This window comes from Mesoplodon mirus (genome assembly GCF_964341445.2).
Source record: "Mesoplodon mirus genome assembly, chromosome: 15".
In the NCBI taxonomy this organism is placed as follows: domain Eukaryota; kingdom Metazoa; phylum Chordata; class Mammalia; order Artiodactyla; family Ziphiidae; genus Mesoplodon; species Mesoplodon mirus.
In genome coordinates, this window is record NC_138991.1 from 65,391,508 (window position 1) to 65,415,119 (window position 23,612).

At 63.5% G+C, this 23,612-nt stretch overlaps 1 protein-coding gene across 4 annotated transcripts; it reads right to left on the minus strand.

Annotated features, from left to right (window-relative positions):
- Window positions 1–1,840: 1,840 nt before the first annotated feature.
- CAPN15 (calpain 15) lies at window positions 1,841–23,060 on the minus strand. 4 transcript variants are annotated; one of them, XM_082644093.1, is made up of 14 exons: window positions 22,794–23,060; window positions 14,668–14,962; window positions 10,001–10,099; window positions 7,654–9,082; window positions 6,709–6,917; window positions 6,441–6,624; window positions 6,138–6,361; window positions 5,268–5,393; window positions 5,016–5,168; window positions 4,480–4,641; window positions 4,136–4,362; window positions 3,773–3,939; window positions 3,521–3,699; window positions 1,841–3,441 (listed from the first exon to the last, which is right to left on the minus strand). In XM_082644093.1, the coding sequence occupies exons 2-14, from the start codon at window positions 14,847–14,849 to the stop codon at window positions 3,264–3,266; spliced, it is 3,519 nt and encodes a 1,172-aa protein (XP_082500219.1). In that variant the 5' UTR covers window positions 14,850–14,962; window positions 22,794–23,060; the 3' UTR covers window positions 1,841–3,263. The 4 variants fall into 4 exon arrangements, with proteins under 4 accessions (XP_082500219.1, XP_082500220.1, XP_082500222.1 ...); XM_082644095.1 differs by having other exon boundaries at window positions 3,310–3,437; XM_082644094.1 differs by lacking the exon at window positions 10,001–10,099.
- Window positions 23,061–23,612: the final 552 nt, after the last annotated feature.

Sequence of the window (23,612 nt, forward strand, 5' to 3'; positions counted from 1 at the left end):
CAGGCGATTTTCCCTGCCTGAGTGGCAGGCTGGCCAGCGGGCGGGGCGGGCGGGGGCTGCAGAGCCTGTGCGTACTCTGGGTCTGTCCCCCACGGCTCTCGACACTGACCCTGCCAGTCGGGGCAGACGCAGGTGCCGGGCCTGGAGTGGGAGACCCCGACATCCCGCCAGACGCCTGCCCCTTGCGGTCACCCCTGTCCAGGTCAAGGTCGGGGGCCCAGAGAGGAGCCCGGGAGAGGAGGTGGTCAGCGGGACCAGCCCCGCTGCTCCGTCGTGGGTGGGCGCCCAGGGCAGGCGGGAGAGTCAGCCCAGCGCCCAGAGCCCAGGGCCGTGCGGAGGAGGCGGGAGGCCGCGGCTAATTTGTACACTAAGTGCTTCTGACAGGGATGCCTCACAAGTGAGACCGCAGCACCCCCCGCCTGAGGAAGGCCACCGCGGCCAACGGGTGGGCAGCCAGGCGGCCTGGGTGAGGGGCAGGAAGGGGGTCGTGGGGGGGGTCTGGCCCAGCAGAGACGGGGAGGGGACCGGGGTTGTGGGGAGTGGGGGTGGGCTCGGGACGAGGGGCCCCTGTGGCTGGAGGGTCAGAGACACAGCGGGCAGTGGCTGAGGCGGGGAGCGGGGCCGGGCGGTGCGGAGGCGGCTTGCCCTCTTCCGACCCTCGTCCACCCCTCGCACAGGCCTGGGTCCAGGTGCCACCTGCCGAAGGCCGAAGGCCCAGCAGGCCAAGTCCACTCCTCGGGCCGGCTCCCCCTCCTTCTCCCTCATCACAGTGGCTGCCCCAGGCCCTGACCCCTCCCCTGGTCAGGCCCCCACCTCAGCCCCCACCAGCACCTCCCCATGAGCTGCCGCGTCCCCACCAAGGGTCTCGCCTGCGGGGGGCCCCCAGCTCCCATTCCCCTCAGCCCCTCCCTGCTGGAGCAGGGGTGCCAGGGGAGTGGGCGCTGGCTGGGGTGAGCCGGGGTCTCCAGGCCAGCCGACGGTGGGCACGCAGCCCCCACCCCACTGTGGAAACCCCTGACGGGCCTCTCTGATCTCGCTTCCTGGGCCATCTTGGGGCTGGAGGAACATGGGTTCAGGCTGCCCAGGACGTCCCAGTGGTGACGGGGGAGCCCAGCCCCCACCCCACGGGAGAAGGTCCGGCGTGGCCGCGCAGCTGTGGAGCAGGGCGGGCGTCTCTGGGTGCTGAGGGGAGATGTGTTGTGGCAGCTCCCCTGCTGCCCGAGGCCCGCCTGGAGCCAACACTGCTGGTGGCTTTAATTGCTTTCACATACGATAGGCTGGCCTGTGACAGGCCTCTTACACCCGCGGAGCGGCCTCTGCACCCCAGCCCCCCTCTCGGCTAGGAGGCCGGGCCTGCCGCCGTTCCAACCTGGGAGCCCAGGCTGGGGCTGCAGGCTGTGTGCACGGTCCTGGCCGCCATCTGTAAAATGGGACAGGAGGGAGGGGGCACAGGACCCCACCACCCGCGGGAGACAAACTCTTCTCCCTGCCCCTCACTCTGCTCCGCCCACGACTCTGATGGATCCAGACGGGTGCCCTGAACGCAGATGTCTCCCTGGGAAAAGCCGAGCACACATACGGTCCTTCTGACGCTTCGTGGGGGCCGCTCTGCCAACCACTGTGGGGTCTGGCCTGAGCCTCTGCCCTACCTGGATACCCAGTCCTTCCTGGGATGCAGGCAGCTGGTGAACAGGGTACCCCTAAAGGCTCCCTGTGAGGCTGGCCTGGGCACTGGCTCAGCCACCCTGAGGAGCTGTTACCAGGTGGGCCTTGGTGCCCTTCAGCCCCTGGAGGAGAGGTGAGGGGCCAGGAACCCCTGGGAGAGACAGATGAGGAATCCTTACAAAACAAAACATTTTTATTTGGTCCATCGGAGCCTGAGTCGGGAAACACCCATGGAGAATCATCCTACAGGGATGGTACTGACAACTGATAAAATAGTCTCTGTGTCAGAAGAGCTGCCGTATGTACAGGGTTAAAAATACTCACAGCTCAGAGTAAAAGGAGAAATATAAAGGAGGCCCAAAGGGGAGTCTAGTGCTTCTGGGTGCTTCTCCAGGTGTAAGCCCACCCCCCACAAGTCCCATGGGAAGTGAGGGGCCACAGACTGGGCCACCCGCTGCCTGGGGACTGCAGGACAGTGAGGCCAGGCGGCCCAGGAAGCCGGCCTCAGTCATCCTCAGGCAAACACAGAACTCAGGGCTGAGCAGCCAAAGGGAGGACGCTGGGCTTCTGAGGTGTGGAGGGGCTGGGAAGGGCCACACCCTGCATGTGCCTGGACAGGGCTGGCCAAGGATTTCTCCTGGACTGTTCCTCCCAGCAGAGGTCAGGTGGTGCTGAGGACAAACCCCCTCACCAAGCACAGGGCTGGGCCTGGGCTCAGGACCACCTGACCCACTGCCCCAACCCCAGCCTGGGGCATGGCTTCGATCCTGGCTGGCGCTCCAGGAATTGCATAGTGTCCCTCTCCACCACTGCTTGAGCCCATGGTCGCCAGGCACCTGCCTCCTGGGACACTGCTGGGACTCCAGGAACCCCTGCTTGCCTCATGAGGGCTTGGAAGGAGATGGGACCTGGGGCAAACTGCGGAGAAAAGGCTCCTGACCTCGTGCCCCACAAAGGGGGTGGGTCCCTGCTCTCACCTGGGGTTCTGGCCTGACCCCACAAGGGGGGGTGGTCCCTGCTCTCACCTGGGGTCCTGGCCTGACCCCACAAGGGGGGTGGTCCCTGCTCACCCCAGGTCCTGGCCTCTGACCCCCCAAAATGGGGGTGGTCCCTGCTCTCATCCTGGGGTCCTGGCCTGACCCCATAAGGGGGTGGTGGTCCCTGCTCACACCAGGGTCCTGTTCTCTGACCCCTCAAAACAGGGGCGGTCCCTGCTCCTACGCTGGGGTCCTGGCCTCTGACCCCCCCGATTTGGTTTTGTGAATGGAGCTCTTTGCTGCCTCACCCAGGCAGGAGGCCCCAGGCCATGGGAAGGTGCAGCCTTACCTTGGCCCTGGCAATCTGAGCCAGACCTCAAGGTGGGCTGGTCAGAGGAGCTGGCACACAGCTCCCTCGAGCTAGAGGCTGCTTCGAGGTATTCTGCTTGGTGGCTATGAGGCCCTGGGTAGGAGGGAGGGGCAGGAAGGAAGGCCCAGGGGAAGCTGCGCCATGCCGCTGGCGCTCCCTGGGTGGGGGTCCTGAGATTCTGGTTCAAGCATCCTGTGTTGGGGTCTTCCTCGTAAAGTGCGTGTGGGGGCAGGCAGGTGGGGGCAGGGTGGTCACAGCGGCCGGGGCCCATGCAGGCCAGCGACCTCGGGCGTGAGTGGGGGGCTGTGGCTGCCCTTGGAGGCCGTCCAGTCACTGAGGAAGGCCTGGGCCGCCTTGCGGTGCGCCAGGCGGTGGGTGATGGAGAAGCCGGCGTTGCCCTCCAGCTGGGACAGGATCACCAGGACCTGCCTGGGGGAGGGGGGCCGATGAGGGCCTGCGGAGGCTGGGGGCCGCGGGGCGGTGGGGGGGGTGGTGCGGGGGTGCCCACCTGTGCAGGGGTGGCACACTGTCCTGGGTGCGCAGGCTGCCACGCGTGGACACCACGTTGAAGCTGTCTGAGCAGTCGCACTGCACGTGCAGGTAAGACTTGGGGTGCCGGTTCTCCACCACCACGATAAGCCCCGCCCAGCCGTGCGTCAGGTAGTAGCAGGTCATGCCCTCACGTCCCTGGGTGCAGGTAGTGCAGGGGTGGGTGGGTGGGCAGCCGCCTCCCTCCCCCTCCCCCCGGACCCACACCCACCTCGTGCCGCTCGCCCCTGCTCTCCGTGAGCAGGATGATGGCATCCGCCAGCGTGGTCGGCTGGGCCTCCACGGGCTCCACCATGACGAGTCTTGAGCTGTACACGGCCAGCACGTGGCCGGGCGGCTCCGGGGTGCCGCGTGGGACCCCCGCTGAGAGGCCGGAGACTGTGGGGGGCACTGGGTGAGGAGAGCGGGCAGACATCCCCACTGGGTGCAGGCAGGGCTGTGCTGGTGTGGCAGGGCAGTTACCCTGCAGAGTGGCCGGAAGGCGTGGGTGGGGGTCCATGCTGGGCCTGGGTGGGGCAGGGGTCCCACCAGCGGGCCTGGGTGGGGGTTGTGTGGGCAGGCGTGGGTCGCTCACCCTGCACGGCCGGTGGGCCCGGTGCGGGGCCCCAGTGGTTGAAGGCACAGCACACCACGGCATACTCGCCGGGCTCCAGCATCACGTCGCAGTTGACAAACTTCTTGACTGCACGCTTGCTGTGGGCCAGCAGGCGGCCCAGGCTCAGGCGGCCACCGCTGCCGAAGGAAGCCCGGAACACCAAGACGCACAGGTCCAGGAGGTGGCTGTCTACCGAGTCCGTGCGCCTGCGGTGGCCCGCAGGGGTCACGGGTGGCCAGGCCCTGCCCAGCTGTCCCGCCCCTTCCACCCCGCCCCACCCTGCCCTGGCCAGGCCCCACCCCTGCCGCCCTGCCCCCACCCACCTGCTGCCCTCCTGGAAGAGGGCAAACTCCAGGGACGCTCGCTCCAGCACCGTGAGGGCCGTCACGCCCACTGGCCCGCTGGCTGAGCTGGGGAAGCAGCCCTGCACCCGTGCCTCCTGCCAGTCCGAGTGCACCTTGCAGATGTCCACGGAGTCAAAGTACCTGGGCAGCAAGCGAGAGGACGGCCCTGCTGAGCAGCCCCCACCCTCGCTCCAGACATGGCGCTCATCCCTGGGCAGGGTAACCCCAGTAGGCATCCTGCCCATCGGGATCTCTTGGGATCAGTGTCCCAGAAGCCCTGGTCTTGGCTGTTGCCTGTGGACACCACCAGGGGGCGTCAGGCCGTAAGGCTGACCCACAGACAGAGCCCTGGCAGAAACACCCCGACCCTGTGCTGACCCGGATTCCAGGATGGACCAGGCCTCTGGTTGGCAGGAAGGACAGGACAGGCTCCCCGGGAAAGGACACCGCATACACTGGGGCGAGCAGGGCAGCCATGGGGCCGACACTGGACGTGGCTGCCCAGCATCCAGTACCTGATGAAGTCGCTGTACTCCATCCAGAAGACGCCTTCGCTGCTGCCGTGCGGCATGAGCTCGCTCCGCAGATGCCCTGGCCAGTGAGGCCACTCGTCCGACCAGCTGCCGTTCCAGGAGAAGCGGCCCCACGGGTTACGAAGGCGCAAGAGCCTGCGGACCACAGGGCTGAAGGCCACGCCCCGGCCCCCACGCCCCTGCCCCCACGCTCATGCCCCCACGCCCCTGCCACATCCACACGCCCACACGTACCTGGAGCTCTGGACGTCACGGACGTCCAGGATGGAGTAGGCGTGGCGGGGGCGCAGGCCCAGGCTCTCATAGGCAGCATCGTCCACCTTCATGTTGCCTCCCCCACAGGAGGCGCCCATGAGGAACCTGTGCAGGTAGAGCAGCCCCACTGACCGGGGAGCCCCTCAGTGACGGGCCTTAATGACGGGGGGCTGGGCTCACTCTCCAGGGGACCCCTGCCGGCCCAGACCTGCCTCCGGGGAGATGCAGCACGAGATGGGGGACCCTCCCTGCCTCTGGGAGACCCACGTGAGACACATGGGACTCAGAAAGTGCTGGCCCAAGAGCTCAGAGGGCTTGGGCTGGGGGCAGGCAGACCCAGGGCCTTCGGAGGCCTGGTGAGGCCAGCTGATCCTGCCAGCTCAGGGCTGCGGCTCCCTGAGGGGTGGGGCCACCTAACTGACCAGCAACAGCTGAGTGCAAGGATCCTAGCACCAATGAGCTCTCTCCCAGGCCTGGGGTCCGGGACCCTCCCCAGACACTGGCCAATGCATGCTGGGGCTCAGAAGCCCCCCCAGCTCCCCCCACCCGCCTGCCCCGGCTGCTGCCGCCAGGTGCCTCTGTGGGGCTCACTCCACACAGCTCCATGAGGACACTGATGGTCATCAGCGGCCCAAGTCAGGACAGGGCCTTCTAGGTACAGGCCAACGGACAGCATCCTGCCTGCTGCTATCCTGCCAGGGCAGGTGGGACAGCCAGTGCAGCAGGGGAGCCAGGCTCCAGCTGGGGTCAGCCCATGCCCGAGATATCTTGTGAGACGTGGTACAGGTCAGAGGGTGCTGGCCCCGCCTCTCCCACTACTCCATGCCCCAGCATGGCCGCCCCTCTTACCCAGCCTCCTTAGAACTCAGCATTTTGGCCCAGATGAGGTCAGTGTCAACTGGTTCCTCGCGGGGGTTAGTGGAGCTGACCTGCAAGGCCAAGCTCTCACAGGGGGCGCCGGTGAGCGTGGCCAGGCCCTCGATGGCGCGCCCGGCCTGGAGGGCAAAGTAGGAGCCGTGCAGCTTGGCCAGAGCCTTCTCGATGAGGGCCACCCACAGCTGCTTGCGCTGAGCCTGCAGGGGGGGCTGGAGTTGTGAGGCCTGCTGCCGCCCGGCCCACGCCCGCCGCCCACCCCGCGCCCGCCGGCGCCACCTGGGAAAAGAGGAGGAAGCCGGCCTCGTCGCAGGGCAGCATGTCGTCCACCAGCACCGTTGTCCATGTGCCATCCTTGCAGAGCCGCACCTGGTAGGCGCCCTCTGCACACAGGCTGCGTGTGACCATCACCCGCTCGACCAGGTCCGGCCGCTCGGCCAGCACCGCCAGTGCACTCAGGAACCTGCGTGGAGTCGGGGCTCACGGAGAGCACGGCCCGCCCGCCGCCCGCCGCCCGCCGCCCCCCGAGTAGGTGCCCCAAACTCACCAGCAGTTCCCCAGGAGCCCCTGAAGGATGTCTGAGGGCCGGAGAGTGTGGAACACGGACCACGAGGTACTGTGGTCCCTGAACACGGAGCAGTTGATCTCACGGGGCCGCAGCCACTGTCGCACACGCTGCTGGACGCTGTCGCCCGCGGGGAAGCCCACAGACTTGGGTCCAGGGGGGAAGCTGTCATCCACAAAGTTCACGCCATTCTGCAGAGACCACAGCCACAGGCTCAAGTCAGGCTGGACGCACTGCCCAAGAGAGCACCCTGCTGCCTGAGCCCCAGAGGAAGAGGTGGGCACATGTGTAGCTCCCTGACCCCTGTGGATGGCTTGGCCAGGCAACAGGTCAGTGGGAAGTATGTGAGCCCCAGGGAGAGGGTGCAGCGCCCAGCCTGTAGGCTGCGTGGTGGGCATGGGCCCCAGGAAGAAAAGTGGGGGGACCTGATGGGCAGGGCAGCCAGATCACAAGCTCCTGGATGGGCTGCCAGCAGTGACAGAGGGTAGCAGCATGAGCGGGGACGGACACCCTCTCCAGGTGCCCCCGGGGGTGGGTTATGCCCTGGGCCCAGGCCTCCTGCAGCTCCAAGGGAAGAAGGCATGAAGGGGCACCCCAACCCTGAGTTTCAGCAGGGTTTCTGTGGCTGTGGGAAGCACCAGGCCTGCCTGTTGGCGTGAAGCCGCTACCTGTCCCCACTTCCCTGTGGGGCCACCATCTGCAGGAACTCACAGCGGGGCCGAGGGGTCAGGACCACGGACTGTGAGGTCATGGACCCTTGTGGACACAGAGGGAGAAGGGCCCAGCACACTCAGGCAAGCAGTGACCTGGTGGCCCCACCCAAGTTCAGGGCCGGCCGGTGCTCTGAGCTTCGGGAAGAGAGTCCCACCATCCCCCGAGCTGGAGAAGAGACAGCAGGGAAGGACAGACGATGCAGAGGGGCCTCACCTCCCGGCAGAAGGCCACAATGTTCTCCCATAGGGCCTTGGCCTCGCCCTCGTCCGTCTGCCGCCGCTTCTCCACGTGCATGCTCTCCCTGCGTCTCAGGGGCGCTGTGCCCCGGCGCTGGGTCACCAGGAGCTGGGGGGTGTGGCAGGCGGCACAGTGCTTGGCTCGGGGAGTGTTGAGTAGGGTGCAGGCAGGGCAAGCCCACTGGCCCAGGCGCTCAGACGGTGCTGTGGGAAAGAGGTGGCCAGCCTTGTGGGCCAAGCAGGGCCCGGGCTTGTCCGCGCTGCAGTCGGGGCATCGGGTGGGAGGCTCGCCGTGCTCCTGGAAGCCATGCAGCTTGGAGCAGCCGCACGCCGTGCAGCGGGAGGCAGCTGTGGGGTTCCTGAGCGTGCACTTGGCACACGACCAGGTAGTGAAGTCAGGGCTGGAGGGGTTAGCAGGAGTGTAGCGCACGGTGTCGCCGGCCAGGTCAATGACGTCGCTGCCCGGTGTGGCGCCACCAGCCTCACAGTGGGCAGGGCTGGCGGGACCAGGTGGGCGCAGCGTGGTGCCACCCTCAGCTGCCTCTTCCTCCAGGAAGCTCAGCCGCTTGCCCGACAGTAGCTCCGCCAGGCGGGAGGCCCCGGCCGCAGTCCGCCCCAGGCCCTGGGGGTGCCCCTTGGAGCTGGCAGAGGGCGAGGGCTGGGTGGCCTCAGGCACCGGTGGCTGCAGCTGGGGGGGCACCTCGCGGCGGCTGCGAGGCACAGGGTTGTTCTGGAGGGTAGGCGAGAAGGGGCTGAAGGGTGGCCCCCGGGGGGGCTCCTGGTCCGCAGCAGAGGGAGGGTTGGCATCGGCGCCTTCCCCGGGCTGGGGCGGGGCAGGCATGACGGGGAAGCCTGCGGGAGCCACGACTTCTGGGACCACCAGGGCCTCGGGAGGAATCCTGGGCAGCGAGAGTTTCCGCGGCCCCCCACAGGCCGAGCATGAGCTGGCCACGGGCGTGTTGTGCAGTGTGCAGCGCTGGCAGGCCCAGCCACTCCCGGTTGCGGCCGTGCCCCCCTCTTCCCCCTCCACCACCTCCGGCCGCCCCCCAGCTGGCTCCATGGCCGCCAGCCCTGCCGTCCGCGCAGGCCCTGCCTCCTCCCTGCAGCTGCCCTTGGGCTCCGGCAGGACCCCGTTGATGATGGGTAGCAGGGAGGCCCCGGGGACGGGCTCGGGGGCAAAGCCGCACACTTCGCAGGCCCCCTTGCCCAGGAGGTTGCGGAATGTGCAACGGGTGCAGGGCCACTTCTGTTCTTCCACGCTGAGCCGCAAGATCTGGTCGAGGTCAGGCTTGTGCCGTGGGGCCTCGCAGATGGAGCACTGGCGCTGGCCGGCCGGGTTCAGGAAGGTGCAGCGTGCGCAGGACCACTCCCCGACCGCAGCCATGGGCCCGGGCGAGTGCGTGTGGCTGCAAGGGAAGGCCGCGGTCAGTGATTTTTGACAAGGGTGTCAAGATTATTCAATGGGGAACAGACAGTCTTTTCAATCAATGGTGCTGGGAAAGCTGGGTTTAAATGCTAAAGAATGAGCCAGAGCCTTACCTCATGCCACATTCAACAATTAACTCAAAATGGATCAATGACCTAAATGTAAGAACGAAAACTATAAAACTCTTCGAAGAAGAAAATGTGAGTAAATCTTCATGGCCTTGGATTTGGCAATGTATTATTAGATATGACACCAAAAGTACAGGCAAACAAAGGGGAAAAAAAAGAACTTCATCAAAATTAACAACTTCCGTGCTTCAAAGGACACCATGAAGAAAGTGAAAAGATAACCTACAGGAGAAAATATATGCCCATCATCTATTTCTGATCAGGGTCTAGTATCCAGAATATATATAAAGTTCTTATAACTACACAACAAACAACCTGTTTTTAAAAATGGGCAGAGATGGGGACTTCCCTGGTGGTCCAGTCATTAAGACTCCATGCTCCCAATGCCGGGACCTGGAGTTCGATCCCTGGTTGGGGAACTAGATCCCGCACGCCACAACTAAAAGATCCCACATGCTGCCACTAAGACCCAGCACACCCAAATAAATAAATAAGTATTATTAAAAAAATGGGCAGAGGACTTGAGGAGACTTTCCCCCAGAGATAAATAAAAAGCCCATGAAAAGATGCTCAGCACCAGGAGCCATCAGGAAACTGCAAATCAAACTAGTACAAGGTACCACCTCACACCCAACAGGGCAGATGGTAACAGCACTGGCGAGGATCTGGAGAAACCACAGGCCTTCCCTACATTGCTGGTGGGAATGTAAAATATTACAGCTGCTTTGGAAAACAGTTTGACGGCTCCTCAAAAAGTTAAACAGACTTACCACAATTGTGACCCAGCTATTCCACCTCTAGATATATGCTCAAAGAATTGAAAACTGGTGTTCTTCACAAACACACATCCACACATGTTCATGGCAGACCTGCTTACAACAGTCAAAAGGTGTAAACAACCCAAGTATCAATCAATGAATAAATGGATAAACGAAACATGGAATACCATTCGGCAACCAAGAAGAACGAAGCACCAACACACAACACCAACGAGCCCCGAAAGACACAAGAGGCCACGCGTGGTGTGATTCCATCCACAGGAAACGTTCAGGACGGGCAAACCCAAAGGCAGAGAGGAGACTGATGGTTCCTGGGGGCTGAGGAGGGGGGTGGGAGCAGGGCTCTGGGAGCCTCTGGGGTGGGCAGAGCTGGCCCCGCAACCCGCCTCTTGAGGACTAACCCGGGTGCGAGGGGCGTCCACACTCCACACACACAGTCTCCTACCCTGACTGTAGCTGCTCTGCTTGGCAGAAAATTCAACTGTTCTTTATAACAAGGCATGAAGCTTGGGCTTCTTATGGTATGTTTGTGCCAAATCCTTCAGGAAGAAAGAAAACTTCCCTCTTCTAAAAAAACAAGGGACTTCCCTGGTGGTGCAGTGGTTAAGACTCCACACTTCCAATACAGGGGGCCTGGGTTCGATCCCTGGTGAGGGAACTAGATCCCACATGCCGCAACTAAAGATCCGCATGCCTCAATTGAAGATCCTGCATGCCGCAACTAAAGATCCGCATGCCTCAATTAAAGATCCTGCATGCCGCAACTAAAAGATCCCACATGCTGTAACTAAGACCTAGCTCAGCCAAATAAATAAATATTAAAACAAACAAACAAAAAATGTCCCCCGAGCAGCGCAACTGTTCCTTGGCCCAGAACAAACTGTGAAGCCGCCTTCTCGGGCGTGTGGCTGAGACTCACAGGCTGCCCACAGCACCCAAGTGGGTGGACGGGCCCTGGGGTGACCAGCACGGGGGTGGGCCCTGGCCAGGTCAGCTTTGGCCTTGGCTTCTGCACTACCAAAAGCCTAAGAAATCTGCCTGGAGATGACTGGAGCCTCCCCTGCTGCTCCCCACTGACAGAAGGGCCCACAGTCAAGGCGTGGGCACACACAGACACACACGTGCACACACACGCTGGATCCCAGGCAGCCTCCACGTGGGCCCCAGGCTCAGAGGATGGTCTTTTGCCTTGGGTGCCCCACCTGGCCTGCAGAGCTGGTCTGACCCTTTGTGGACCACCTGATCCTGGCAGGGGTGTCCAGGGAGAAGACTCGGGCCCCTGCCCCCAGCACAGGACAGGTGGGCCTGGGGCCCTCCTAGGACACACCTGCCCTCAGTTCCAGGCCCATGGTGGTCCCAGACACGCTGAGCAGACACAGGACGGGGAGAGAGCCCAAGTCCCACCCACTCTCATGACCCAACAGCTGGCCAGTCCCTTGGCCGGAGGAACATGAGGCCACACCCAGGACACACAGCAGGTGACACCTGGAGGCGGTGGGAGCTATGCTCCCTCAGGGACCCCTGCGGTCCACACCTCAGTCCGCACCTCAGCGTCACCAGGTGGGCAGAGATGAAGTGGCTCTGGGGTCAGCGACCAGGTGTCCAGAGGAGCCCTGGGCCTTTGCCCCCACCCCCTCAACTACCCTGCTCTGGTCTCCACACACAGGGTCACCCTCACGGCCACCCTGATGCGCTGGCGACCCAGGATCTGGATCCCTAGAGTGTCTGAGGTGAGGCCAGAGCACAAGACAAAGCCTGGAAGAGACCAGCATACCAAACTCCAGGACACTGGCGTTACTACGCACGACAGGAAGGCCAGCCAAGTGGGAAATGGACACCAAATACCTGCTTTGCCCTCAATTCTCTGGGGCTGCAACACTCAGCTCCAATTCAAAAGGGAGGTGATGGAAGGGCCTGGGACATACAGGGTCTGCAGGAGCCTGGGGACGGCCTTTTCCTCCCCAAAAACGCTGAGAGGAGTAAGTGTTGTCCCCACTCAGGGACCTTGCTCGGTCAGGCCAGCAGACCCAAGCCCAGGCTCCCAGGCAGGATGTGGCCACCTGATCCCCTGCTGGTTCTGAGGTGCACATGGGCCCCTCCCTCTAAGGTCATCCTTAGCCAGCCTTGGGCTGTCCTCTCCGCCTCTGTGTCCCCAGGGGAGGCCCGAGCTCGTAGGTGGTGGATGCCTGTTACTCCTCAAGGCCTCGCGGCTCCTGGCATGGCTTGGGGGTGGGTGTCATGCCCAGACCTGGAGGCTCTTCAGTGAAGGATGGGCTGCGTGCGGCGGGTGTCCACACAATGCCCGGGGCCCATGAGAGCAGGGGAAGAGTCAGCCGGACCGTCCGCAGCTGCATATCCACGTGTCCAGGTATGGGTGTGGGGAGGGGTCCTGGCAGCTGGCCTTTCTGCCCCTCTTCCTGCATCTGTGGCGCCCAGCCCGCCCGTGCCGCTCCTTCTAGTGTCCGTGCTGGGTGTCTGGATTCCTCAAGGTCACTGGCAGCTCTTCCCACAACTTGCTCCCAGGGGCAGACAGTACCTGCCTGGAGTGCCAGGCCGGATGCGCCAGCCTGCGGAGAGGCCTGGCGGGGGGCCAGAGAGTGAGAGAGGACGCTGCCCGCCCAGGCCGCTGGCTGGTCAGCGTGAGCCAAGATCCAACGGGCACACACGCGCTGGGGCACAGGGTTGCCACCTCTGCTGCTCGCCGCAGCCCCCCCGCCCCCCAACCCAGTAATTCTACCCCTGGCGATTTATCCTGAGGACATAAATACGCAGAAATAAAATGACACGTGTGCATGGAGAAAGGTGTGAAGAGGTGCACCAGCCACTGGGGATAAGCTGATCAAACCAGCATGAGCGACCACCTCAAACCACCAGGAGGCCAGGATCAGAACTGCGGGCGGTAACAGCATTGGGAGGGTGGGGAGAAACCAGAACCCTCCCTGCCTGGCTGGTGGGGATGGGAAACACTGCAGCCACTGTGGAAAACAGACTGGCGGTTTCTCAGAAAGTTAAACATAAACTTACAATAAACATGAGCAACTCACTTCTATGTATCTACCCAAGAGAAGTGAAAACACACGTCCATGCAAAAACCGGTACACAAATGTTCACGGCAGCAGATTCATAAAATCCATGGGCAAAGAACCCAAATGTCCATCAACTAATAAGCAGATAAACTCCACAAAGTGGAGCATCATTCAGCCATAAAAGGAGTGAAGCACTGATACTACACCGTGGATGAGCCCAGAGAACACAATGCTCGGTGAGAGAGGCAGACACAAAGGTGTGATTCCCTTGACGTAAAACGTAAAATGTCCACTTTTGGTCTGTGGCAAATCCACAAAGACCAAAAGTGGATGAGTGATTTCCAGGGGGTGGGAAGTGACTGCAAATGGGCAGGAGATGGGGTCTTGGAGATGCTGTGAAACTGGATTGTGCTGATGGCTGCACAACCGCACACGTGGACTAAAACCACTGAGCCACACGCTTAGGAGCGGAGGATCTGGCGGTAGGTTACGTTACACCCCAATAAAACACGTCACTGTAACAAGTGAACTGAGGCGATTTGCTAACTCCTGGTCCCTGCCACCGTCTGCTTCCCAGCACATCCCTCTGGACCTCAAGCCCTCATGACTCCATCCACTAGGGTAACTCAGACAAGACCACTCATACTACCCGAAGCCTCCCAGGAGGCGGGTCCTGCTCCCACACGCCTGCTGGCCACCTAGACGGTGAGCTCAGGACATGCGTGGGGCCCACAGACACCAGGAAACTGTCCTGCACAAGTGAGCTGTGTCTGAGAGAAGTGACAGCCAAGGGTGGCTGGCAGGGGCCTTCGGGAGATGGAGGAGGGTGTCTGCTACCCACTAAGTCCAGGCGTAGGGGCCCAGAAGAGTGAAGCTACCTCTGGCTGGAGGTCCGTGGACCCTGAGTGTCTGCTGTGCACCAGGTACCTCTCCCTCCAGTGAGGCCGAAGGACGGGGCAAAGGCAGGGGCGTCAGTGTGCGCGTGGCTGACGTCGGAGCCCAACCCACCCAGACGTGAGCAGGGGGCACAGTGCCCGGGCTGCCCCACCCCCGTCACACCAGCACCCCAAGGGGAAGCTCTCCAGGTGATCCAGGGCAGCCTGGGCGGGTCTGAGTGCAGCCAAGGCTGCAGCTGGTGGGAGCTGGCGTGTGCAGCCTTGCCAGCGGGGACCCACGCCCCCCTCTGCTCCCTTGCAGGCAGCCACATCAGAGCAGGGTACCACGCACGGGTGGGGGGCCAGGGCAGTGCCCCCCCATATCCCATGGGAAGCAAGCCAGCATTCTCGGTGCATGCTGTGCCCCTGCCCCTTCCCACCCAGCAAGAAGCTCCAGCTCCAGCAGACAAGCAAGCCCCGGGCTCAAGGTGGGCTGCAAGGGTCCCGTCCCAACCACCTCCGACCAGCCAGGCAAGACCTGCAGCCCGGCTCCAGGAGGGGCTGGCATCCCGGGCCTTCTCTACTGAGTGAGCAACCCCTGAGCCTCTCAGGTGTCTGGGGGGGATGTGAGTTGCCAGAGGACCCTAAGGAACAGGGACCCCACTTCTCTGAAAGTCCCTCTGCCGAGGAAGGGGCACCTGACAGCAGCACCCGCCCCTCAGGGTCCCTTGGGGCCACGCCGTCTCCACCTTCTTACCTTCGGGCCCGGGGGCGTGGGGGCTGGTGCTGCTGGGGGACCAGGGTGTTGCCCCAGACAGGCCCCCCAGGGCCGCTCCTACACCAGCCGGCCGCTGCCGGGGGCCCTGGGTAGGGCAGTCCCCTGGGGAAGCCGTGGTCCGACTCGGTCTCAGTGGCCAGCGAGGAGGCGGAGCTCCCCATGGCCCCTGCGACAGTGGCCACGCTGAGAGCCGGGCCTGGTCACATGTGGCCGGCGGCGGCTGGCGAGGTGGAGCATGGAGGAGGGCACCCACGCAGGAGACAGGGCGGCCGGGCTGGTCCGAGTCACACAACAACAACAGAAATGACACAGAGAATAAAGAGAGAGAAGAGACAGCGTGATTCACAGGCACCAAGCCCCCCAGGAGCCCAGGGAGGTTCCCAGCACACAAGTGGCCTTGGGGTGGCAAAGGAGAGCCCAAAGTAGGGGTCCCCACAGCCAGGGTCCCAACAGGGCTGCAGCCCCGGCACACAGCTCGCCTCCGCCCTGGAGTGGCACCCCCTCTCTGCTCCCACAGGGGAGGAGCGGCTGTGCCACAGTCGCTGGCCAAAAGGATATCAGCCTTAAAAGAAATGACTTAGGGCTTCCCTGGTGGCGCAGTGGTTGAGAGTCCGCCTGCCGATGCAGGGGACACGGGTTCGTGCCCCGGTCCGGGAAGATCCCACATGCCGTGGAGCGGCTAGGCCCGTGAGCCATGGCTGCTGAGCCTGCGCGTCCGGAGCCTGTGCTCCGCAACGGGAGAGGCCACAGCAGTGAGAGGCCTGCGTACCGCCAAAAAAAAAAAAAAAAAAAGATTTAGTGGATATTTAGCCAGAGAAAAGAAAAACAAGGGAAGAGAGCCCAGCGGGTCAGGCGAGCCCTGGCAGGACGGCCTCTGGGAGGGGCACTGGGTGGTGTCCAAAGTCACAGGGAGGTGCAGTCACCACCATGGCCCTTCTGGAAGGACAGCTCCCCCCACCCAGAGATGGGTGACCAGGGAGGGACCCGGGAGGCTGCCCACCTTCCACGGGGAGGCCAATGGGCCCAAGAGCATCCGCCCTGAAATGGGAGGCCAGGTGCATCTCATTTCAAATAAGGCAAGTTCCAGTGAGGTTCAGGAAAGATGCCTGGGCCAGGCTCTGGGCCAAGGTGGGTGTCCAATTGGCTTTTTGGCCAAAGAGGTGACCAGCAGCCCTGCCCCCACCCCCAGGTCCACCGTCACCCAATGACACCCTTCTCCCAGCTTCCAAACAAGTCTGCCCCATAACAGCTTCAGTCAGGCCAGCTGAGGCCCCTGTAGCAATACCGTTCACCTGGACCCTTTCCTCCAAGGGACATGGACAGGATAGAGCAGCGTAGGGCCCGAAAGGCCTGGAGATCCCCAAAGTCACTTACCACTCAGGCCTCCCCTGCTTAGTACGACCAGAGCTGACGGTGGGGGCAGAGGCCGCAGTGGCCTTTAAAGCCGACACTGCCCACCTGGACCCTGAAGGGCTGAGGCTCCTGCTGACAGGAGTGCCGTCCAGTGGGAGCATCACATGAGCCTCAGGTGTCATTTCTAACCCTCCGACAGCCACGAAAGAAAGGCAGGACAGGTAAACGGAATCTCCGTAGCACATGTTACAACACCCAACACGTCCAATGTGCTGCCAGGTCAGTTTGGAATCAGGATGAAACCCACGTGAACCACGTACCACCTATGTTGAGTTGAGGTCCTTCCCCTACTGTGGTTGATGCTCACCTCCACGAAGATGGGCCACACTCCAGGGGCAGCAGCCACGGTTGCCCAAGGTTTCCGTACTGGGCTGTGCTAGAGCACACTCCCAGTGGTCACGGCCACCTCAAGCAGGGTCACTCAAGACACCTGCCTCTCCCATGATTACGAGTCGGACACCACAACAACTAGAAGAGCCCCCAGGCTCCTGAATCCCACTCCACATAGGAACCCTTCGTGGGAAAAGAGCCCAAGCGTTTCTGACACTCCCCTTTCACAGCCAAATCCGGAGCACGTGAGGGCTTGAGCTGAAGCTGAGCCCAGTGAAAGGTGTCCATGGAGCAAGACTACTCAAGCCTGGGTCCAGGCCGGTGTCCACTGTGAGAACAAAGGACGGGTGGGGGTAGACAGTCCACCTGCAGCCAGGTCAGGACTGGCATCACGTGTGCCTGACGCAGGTAGAGCCGAGGGAAGAGTGAGGACACAGCCCTGCACCTCCCGGGGGCCTGTGGGCCTGGCTCGCTGGGAGGAAGGAGCACCAAGGTCCTGTGAGGACCCGCCTGCTCTGCACCGACGTTCTTAGCCTCGGGGGACTGAGCGCTCAGGCCTGTCACAGACACTTGGGGTACCGCATGTGATCAGCACACGAGGCACCAAGCGGGGCCAGCTCTGCACCCAAGCCCGGCAGCAGATGTACCCCACGTGCCAGCCTCCCGACACACCTTCAGGAAACTCCGACCCTGCAGTCAAGAGGGTTGGGGGAGGGTGACCTGGAAGGGCCTCTCTGGGGAGTTCTGGGGGTGGCAGCACCAACACCCCCACACCCTGCTCGGCCCGCCGGGGTGATGGGGAGCCCTGGCTGCCTGGCCCAGGCCCTGTGCCCCCGCCCCGAGTCAGGTCCTTTCATCCATGCCTTCTTGCGTCCTTCACTCACTCACCAGCGCCCAGGCCACCTGGGCCCCGATGGCACTGCCCAGGGCTGCTCCCTGGCTGCTCTCTCTCAGGAACACTGCAACAGAATCGCGTCTCCCGGCAGAAGCCTGGGCTCAGACGCTGCCAGCCTCCCGAGGGCCCGAAGGGTGGGTGTGCCTATCCCACTGCCCAGACCAAGCCAGTGCTTCCTTGCCCTTGTTCGGGAACTGCTTCCCTAGATCTGAGCGGGATGGTGGCCTAGATCTGGCCTCAGGGAAGTGCAAGCACAGGGCTATGGCAGCCCCCCACCCGGAGTTACCAACACTGCCCAGCGGCTGGGGACAGCAGGGGACCCTCCCCCAGAGTGACAAGAGCATGAAGGGCCGGACGACGGTGACGCCTCCTCAGGACTCCCTCTGCGTGGGACGCGCCTGTCTTGGTGGTGGCAAGCCGGGTCCCGGGGGTGATGCCCCATGGCCTCACCCAGCTCACCTCGTCCCACTGCCCTCAGGGCACTTCCCGCGGCGGGTTACCCGACTGAGGACTAGGGTTGAGCCAACACCTGGCAGAGGCTGAACCCCACGTCCAGGGCGGGGAGGCGCGGGATCCTTACTCCCTGTACCCCCAATGCTCCGGGGGCTCCCGTGAGTCCTGTGGGCATCAGCACAGGCTGCCCCCGCTAGCCTGCGGGGCGCACACACAGGGCACCAGAGTCCCGTGGGACAGCCAGGCTCTGCAGACACGGGCCGCCTGTTGATGCTTCCACATGCGTGTACACGCTTCGCCCAGCCGTGTTCACGGTGTACGTGCCCGACGCCTGGCTGGTTTGCCACGTGCCAACTGCACACCGCCTCCCACCCAGGGCCCTGGGCGGAAGTCTCGTTAAATCTCATCTCATAACGACGGTGCTTCCACAACTGCAGCAACCCCAACACGCCGCCCCAAACCAGCCCAGACGGGGCATGGAGGGAGAGCAGCCGTGAGGGGACCCCAGGCTTTCCCAGAGCATTGCTCCCTGTGCCCGGGTGCCCCAGCTGCACCCACGAGACGTGAAGCCTGGTACTCCTGCCTGAGGGAGGGACAGGCCAGGACAGTGAATGAACCCACCTACGTCCCTTCCAGAAACCAGGCTGGGACAACACCCCCCACCCATGCCAGGAGGCCCCTGTCCCAGCACGGGTGGGACAGCATCCTCCCACGGCCACCCTCGAGGGGTCAGGCGCCCATATCAGCAGCTCAGGGGCCCAAACCCGCAAGGTGGGAGGGCAGTGGGGTGCAGAGTTAGGGGCTGGGCCACTGGGGACGTGGTGGCTCTACCTGGGGAGCACCAAAGGGACAACAGACACAGTCCAGGAGACATGTCTGCCTTGCAGTGTGCCCAGAATGCCGGGACCACAGCCCCAAGCTTCAGGGGCATGGCGGCCTGCAGGGCTGTGAGGACCAGGGTTCTGAGGGGGGTGCCCACACCGCTCCACTGCAGCCGTACATCCACGGTGCTCGTGCCTGGGCTCTGCTTTGGGAGGTGAGGCTTCGTGGCAGGTTTGCCAAGAGCACATCCACCCAGAGGGCATACCCTGTCCCTCTCCTGGAATGGTCTGGACTCTGGCCCCTGGAGCAGCAGCCCCAGCCCCCAGGCTTTTCTGCAGGAGCCAGAGTCCGTTGGAGAGCGGTGTCGACCGGCCACATGGCTCTGCCTGCCACCCCGAGACCGGGGCCAACCCCGAGGCGAAGGCCACACAGAGGCCGTCCCACCTCCGCTGCCCCAAGGAAACACTCCCATGGGAACTGGCCAGGGACTATGTCCCTTTAGAAGCTGCATCTGTCCCTCACCCAGAGGTTGGAGGCCCCAGGGGCATGGCCTGATTCAGCTGCTCCTCGCTACCTGGTCCAAGGCCACAACTACCTCTAGGCCAGCCAGGGCTATAGGGAACAAGGCCTCCCTCAGCCTGGCTCTGCCCATGGTTGGGGCCACCAGGGAAAGGTGCCCAGGTGGGGCAGGGCTCTGGGCAAGTAGCCAGTAGCCATTGAGACTCATCTGGACCCAGGTCCTGGAACCACCTGGCCACTCCAACTGCCCACAGGGCACATGTCCCCCTGCCAGTCCTTTCTAGGAGTGCTGTGAGGCCCAGATACGCCCCCCCCAGCTGGGCCAGAACCCCACAACAGCATCGTTGACCTCTGAGAGGAGACTGTGGAGGTTCTGCTGAAAATTGCTAACAATGCCCCTAAGAACCAGGTCCAGGAACAAAATGGTAATGAGCACTCCCTGTCATCCAACTTGGGGAGAAATGCTGGAGTCCCAGATCCCTGCCTGCACACACTCTAAGGTGGCCGCTCTGCTGGCGTTTCTGGACTTCTCGGCCTGTCCAGCACCTCAGCCCTGAAGCATCCAGCCACAGGCCAGAACTCAGGGCCCCACTGGTACTGGTCACATAAATGACCAGCAGGTGTCAGGTGGGATTTGCTCTGCTTCTAGGGCCCCTGCTTTCTGGGGAGGGAGGAGCGGAGACAGGCCCCTCAAAATCAAACCCATGGGTGAGGGGCAGCTCGCCAGCACGGAGGCTGGAGGACAAGCCGCGGGGGTCTGGGCTGCCTCCCAGAGGAGACAGGGTCACGGCGTGTCCTCTGTCTTTGGAGTCGTACCTGCCTCAGTCGTACGTCGTGAGAAAGGAAATTATTGTCAGGGAATCAGGGATGCCACCAGGACCTCGTTTCTAGTTCACGAGCTCAGTGCCGTCTGATGGTGAGTGTGCTTGGTTTTGGCACTCTGCCACATTTCTGTTTGCCAAGTGGCAGCAGGAGCAGCCCTGGCCCGGGCAGCCCAGTGACCTCGGGCCTTGAGCGTGGCAGAGCCACCTCACAGTGAGGGCACTGGAGCCTCCAGCTCACCCCAAAGGGAGGCACCTTTTCAGGAGCTGCAGGGGCTCCAAACACGCGGCCTTTCCCCTTCTGTGGGGGGAGGGGCAGGAGGTCCTAGCAGTGTGGATGTGGGGGGGCCGGGTGTGGGAGGACGTCCCCTGCCCTGGCCTTGGGCCAAGACGACCCAGAGGAGGAGAAGCCATGGATGCCTTCCTCGGGGCAAAGACACCATGACTCTCGTCAACAGCAGCTATCAACCTATTTTCCTTCTGATATTTTGCACCATCCAGGCACGTCCCCCAGCCTGGCCACCAGGGAAAGGGGGTTGCAGCCTTTGACCTCAGGGAAGCAGACAGCAGGGTGTGGAGCAGTTGCTCAAGCGAGATGGTGCTGCCAGGACAGGCAGTGAGGCCGTGTGTCCCACTCGGTCTTGTGCGAGTCCACCCTGGGTGCCCCAGACAAGTCCTTACTGGAGGGACAGCACATCCTGCAGGCATCGGGAGGCCCCATGCTGCTCTCCCACAGCCCCCGGCTCCCTGCACTGTCCCAGCAGCACCAGCACAGCCATCTGCAAAGTGACCCAGGATGACAGGGTGTGGCTGGGCAGGTCTCCAAGCCCGAACTCCACCCACAGCCTCCTTCCAGCTCATTCAAAGAAGGTGGAGGCCAGTGACTCTTCCTCATCCATGAGAGGCTGAGAGGGGCCATTCTGGATGCCTCCCCCTCCAACCCCGGAGTTCCCCTCCGAGTTCAGAGCTGGGTCACCAGAGCTGCCTGCCAGCGAGCAGCTGACAGAGGATGCTCCCTGACCACCCTGCCTTGGTGCGAATGGGGCAGTGCTGGGCACAGGGGAAGCTGGGGACAGCCAAAGGGATACCACAGGCCTGCTGGGCATTCTCGGCAGAGCGGGACAGGGGGTGGGGGGGAGTGGTCCCTGCCTGCGAACTTGGCAGAAGGGATTAGGCAAGAGAGACACAACCATACCCCTGCTTTGGGATGCTCCTGTGGGTGCCGGGTGGGAGGGCCTGAGGCAGTCCAGGCAAAAGAGCAGAGTGAGGAGCCAGCTGACCCGGAGCCCACGGAGAACCCTTGGTCAGGGCCTGGGCCGCACCACTTAGGCTCTTCACCAACCAGCTCAGGCCGGTGAAAACATCTGTGGTTTCAGAGAATTTTTAGGACAGCAGAGTCCTTCTTCCCAACTCCATGTATAAAAAACAAACCGCCAGTGGTGGAAGAGGCTGAAAGGCATCCTCGTGGATCAGAGACCTGGATGTGCAGCCCCATCCAACCCTCCCCAACAGCCACGGCTGCCCCTCAGCCTCGGCCTCCGGGTCTGTAAAGTGGGGCTTAGTAGAGTGCTACCTGAGAGACAGGGGCCCAGAGAATTTCATGCCGGGCCTGACAGCAAGGGTACCCCGTCAAGAAGGGCAGAGGGGTTTGGAGGCATCCTCCGGATGCAGGATCGGAGGGCCCAGCCACTTCCTGCTCTCAGAGCCTGTGGTCTGGGGGGTCTTAAAGCAGAGACACAAGATCCGAGACCGAAGGTCCCTGTCTAAAGCTGTGCAATCACTGAGCTTTGGGCCCAGCGGGGCTTAAGCCTGGCTCTCAGTAGGTCACGAGGTCACCAGCCTGGCTGCTCACGGGAAGCAGCTCTAGAGAGTTTCAGATGCAGAAGAAAAGAGGGGTGCTCCTCCCGGGAGCAGAACGACCTGAGAGGAAGTAAGAGAAGCTCAACACCAAGGCCAGGCTGAGCTGGCCTCTCCAAGACCTGCTCCCACCAGCCAGGCTGCAGAGTAGTGGCTCTCAGGCTCCCCATCCATCTGGGGCCCTCCTTCTGCAACTTGGGCCAGGGAAACACTACCTCTCTCCCCACATTTGAGAAAAGCAGTCAGAAGTGGAAGGATCGACTTACCCCCTCCCCCCAGCCTCTGGGAGGGAGGAGCTCTGGGATCTCCAAAGGAGGGGCTCCCAGGAAGAGCTCGGAACTACCAAGCACCCAACTGAGCCCGTTTCCCTCACAGGACGCCATGGCTCCGAGCCACAGGACCCCAAACTCCCAGGCCTGGCCTCACTGGGGTCCTGCTGCCTGGAGTCCGGTCACAAATTCGTGTGTGTTAAGGGGTCCCGAGAGCCAGCCCAGTCAGGGCCACTTGACCACACAACAAGGCTGCACTGGTCAGGATCAGAAGGGCCCCTCCTGTGGGCAACAGAAAGAGCTGGCTCGGCCGGCAGCCTAGCAAACATTCTCAGGGCCACCATGGGTAACTTTTCGGTTCGCTCCAGCGCCAGCAAGAGAGGGACGGGAGGAGGAAGTGTGGTTGGTGGCCATGGGCACACAGGGCGCGCCTGCTCCCCCACTCCACGGGGCCGCCCCGGGACACATCCCCTAACGTCGCCGGGGCCGGGACACTGCCCGGAGGTAAGGGCACTCAAGGGCAGGAGGGGCTGAGGCCGCCTCCCGTGTCCTTAGCACCCTGGGCTGGTCTCCCCCTGCTCGAGGTCCCGCCGGCTCCCCTCTCCAGCAGCGCCCCCAGCCCGGCCGGGACCGGCCAATGCCCAGGAGGCGCCACCCGTCGGCCACGGCCCCTCGGGGGTCCAGGCCGCGCCCCCGGCCCTGGCCTGGCCCAGGAGCGGGACTCACCTCCGCAAACCCGCGGCGCCTCCTCAGTCCCCGCGGCCCGGGCTCGCTCGCCTGCGCCGGCCGGCCCACAACTTGTTCTCGGAGGGCGGGCGGGCCCTCTGCCGCCGGCGCGCTGCCCCGACGGCCTCCCGCGCTGAGTGGCGGAGCGGGCGAGCGCACCGACCCGGCCCGACCCGTCCCGCGCAGCGCCCTGCGCCGCCTCCGTAGCGTAGCGCCCTGCCGGGGCCCCGCGGCTACGGCGCGCCCGGGGCGCACGCGGCGCTGTGAATCCCGCGCCCGGACTACCACTCCCACAAGGCGGCGCGGCGCGCGAGGCAGGCCGGGAGGCGGAGTCCGGAAAGATGGCCAGTAGCCGCCTCGACTGGCGCTCTCCGACTTCCCGGAGCGCCCAGGGAGGTGGCCGAGCCCGGTCCCGGGCGGCGCTGCGTGCTGAAGGAGGCCTCGACGGGACCGGGACTACAACTCCCAGAACGCCCCGCCTGGAGGAAGGGGCGGGACCTCCCCGGTAGCGGTGCTTCCGGTTGCCGTGCAGGTAGGCGCGGAGCTGCAGCCGCTGACCTCTCTCGGGCCCCTGAGGTCCGCGGTGCCCGCAGGCCCGCCAGCTCCCTCACGGGTCCTTCTGGACTTGTGTGCTTCCTCGGGTCCCCGCAAACGCTTCATGGTCCGAAGCTCCGGTTCGCTGGGACCGACCTGGGCTGACCCAAGGCCGCGCCACTCAGTGTCACTTGGGCACGTTGCTTGTCTGAGCCCCCGTTTCTCCTCGGCCACCGGGGAAACCAGCATCCCCGCGCCGCTGGGAGGACGGAGGGAGGCGCAGTC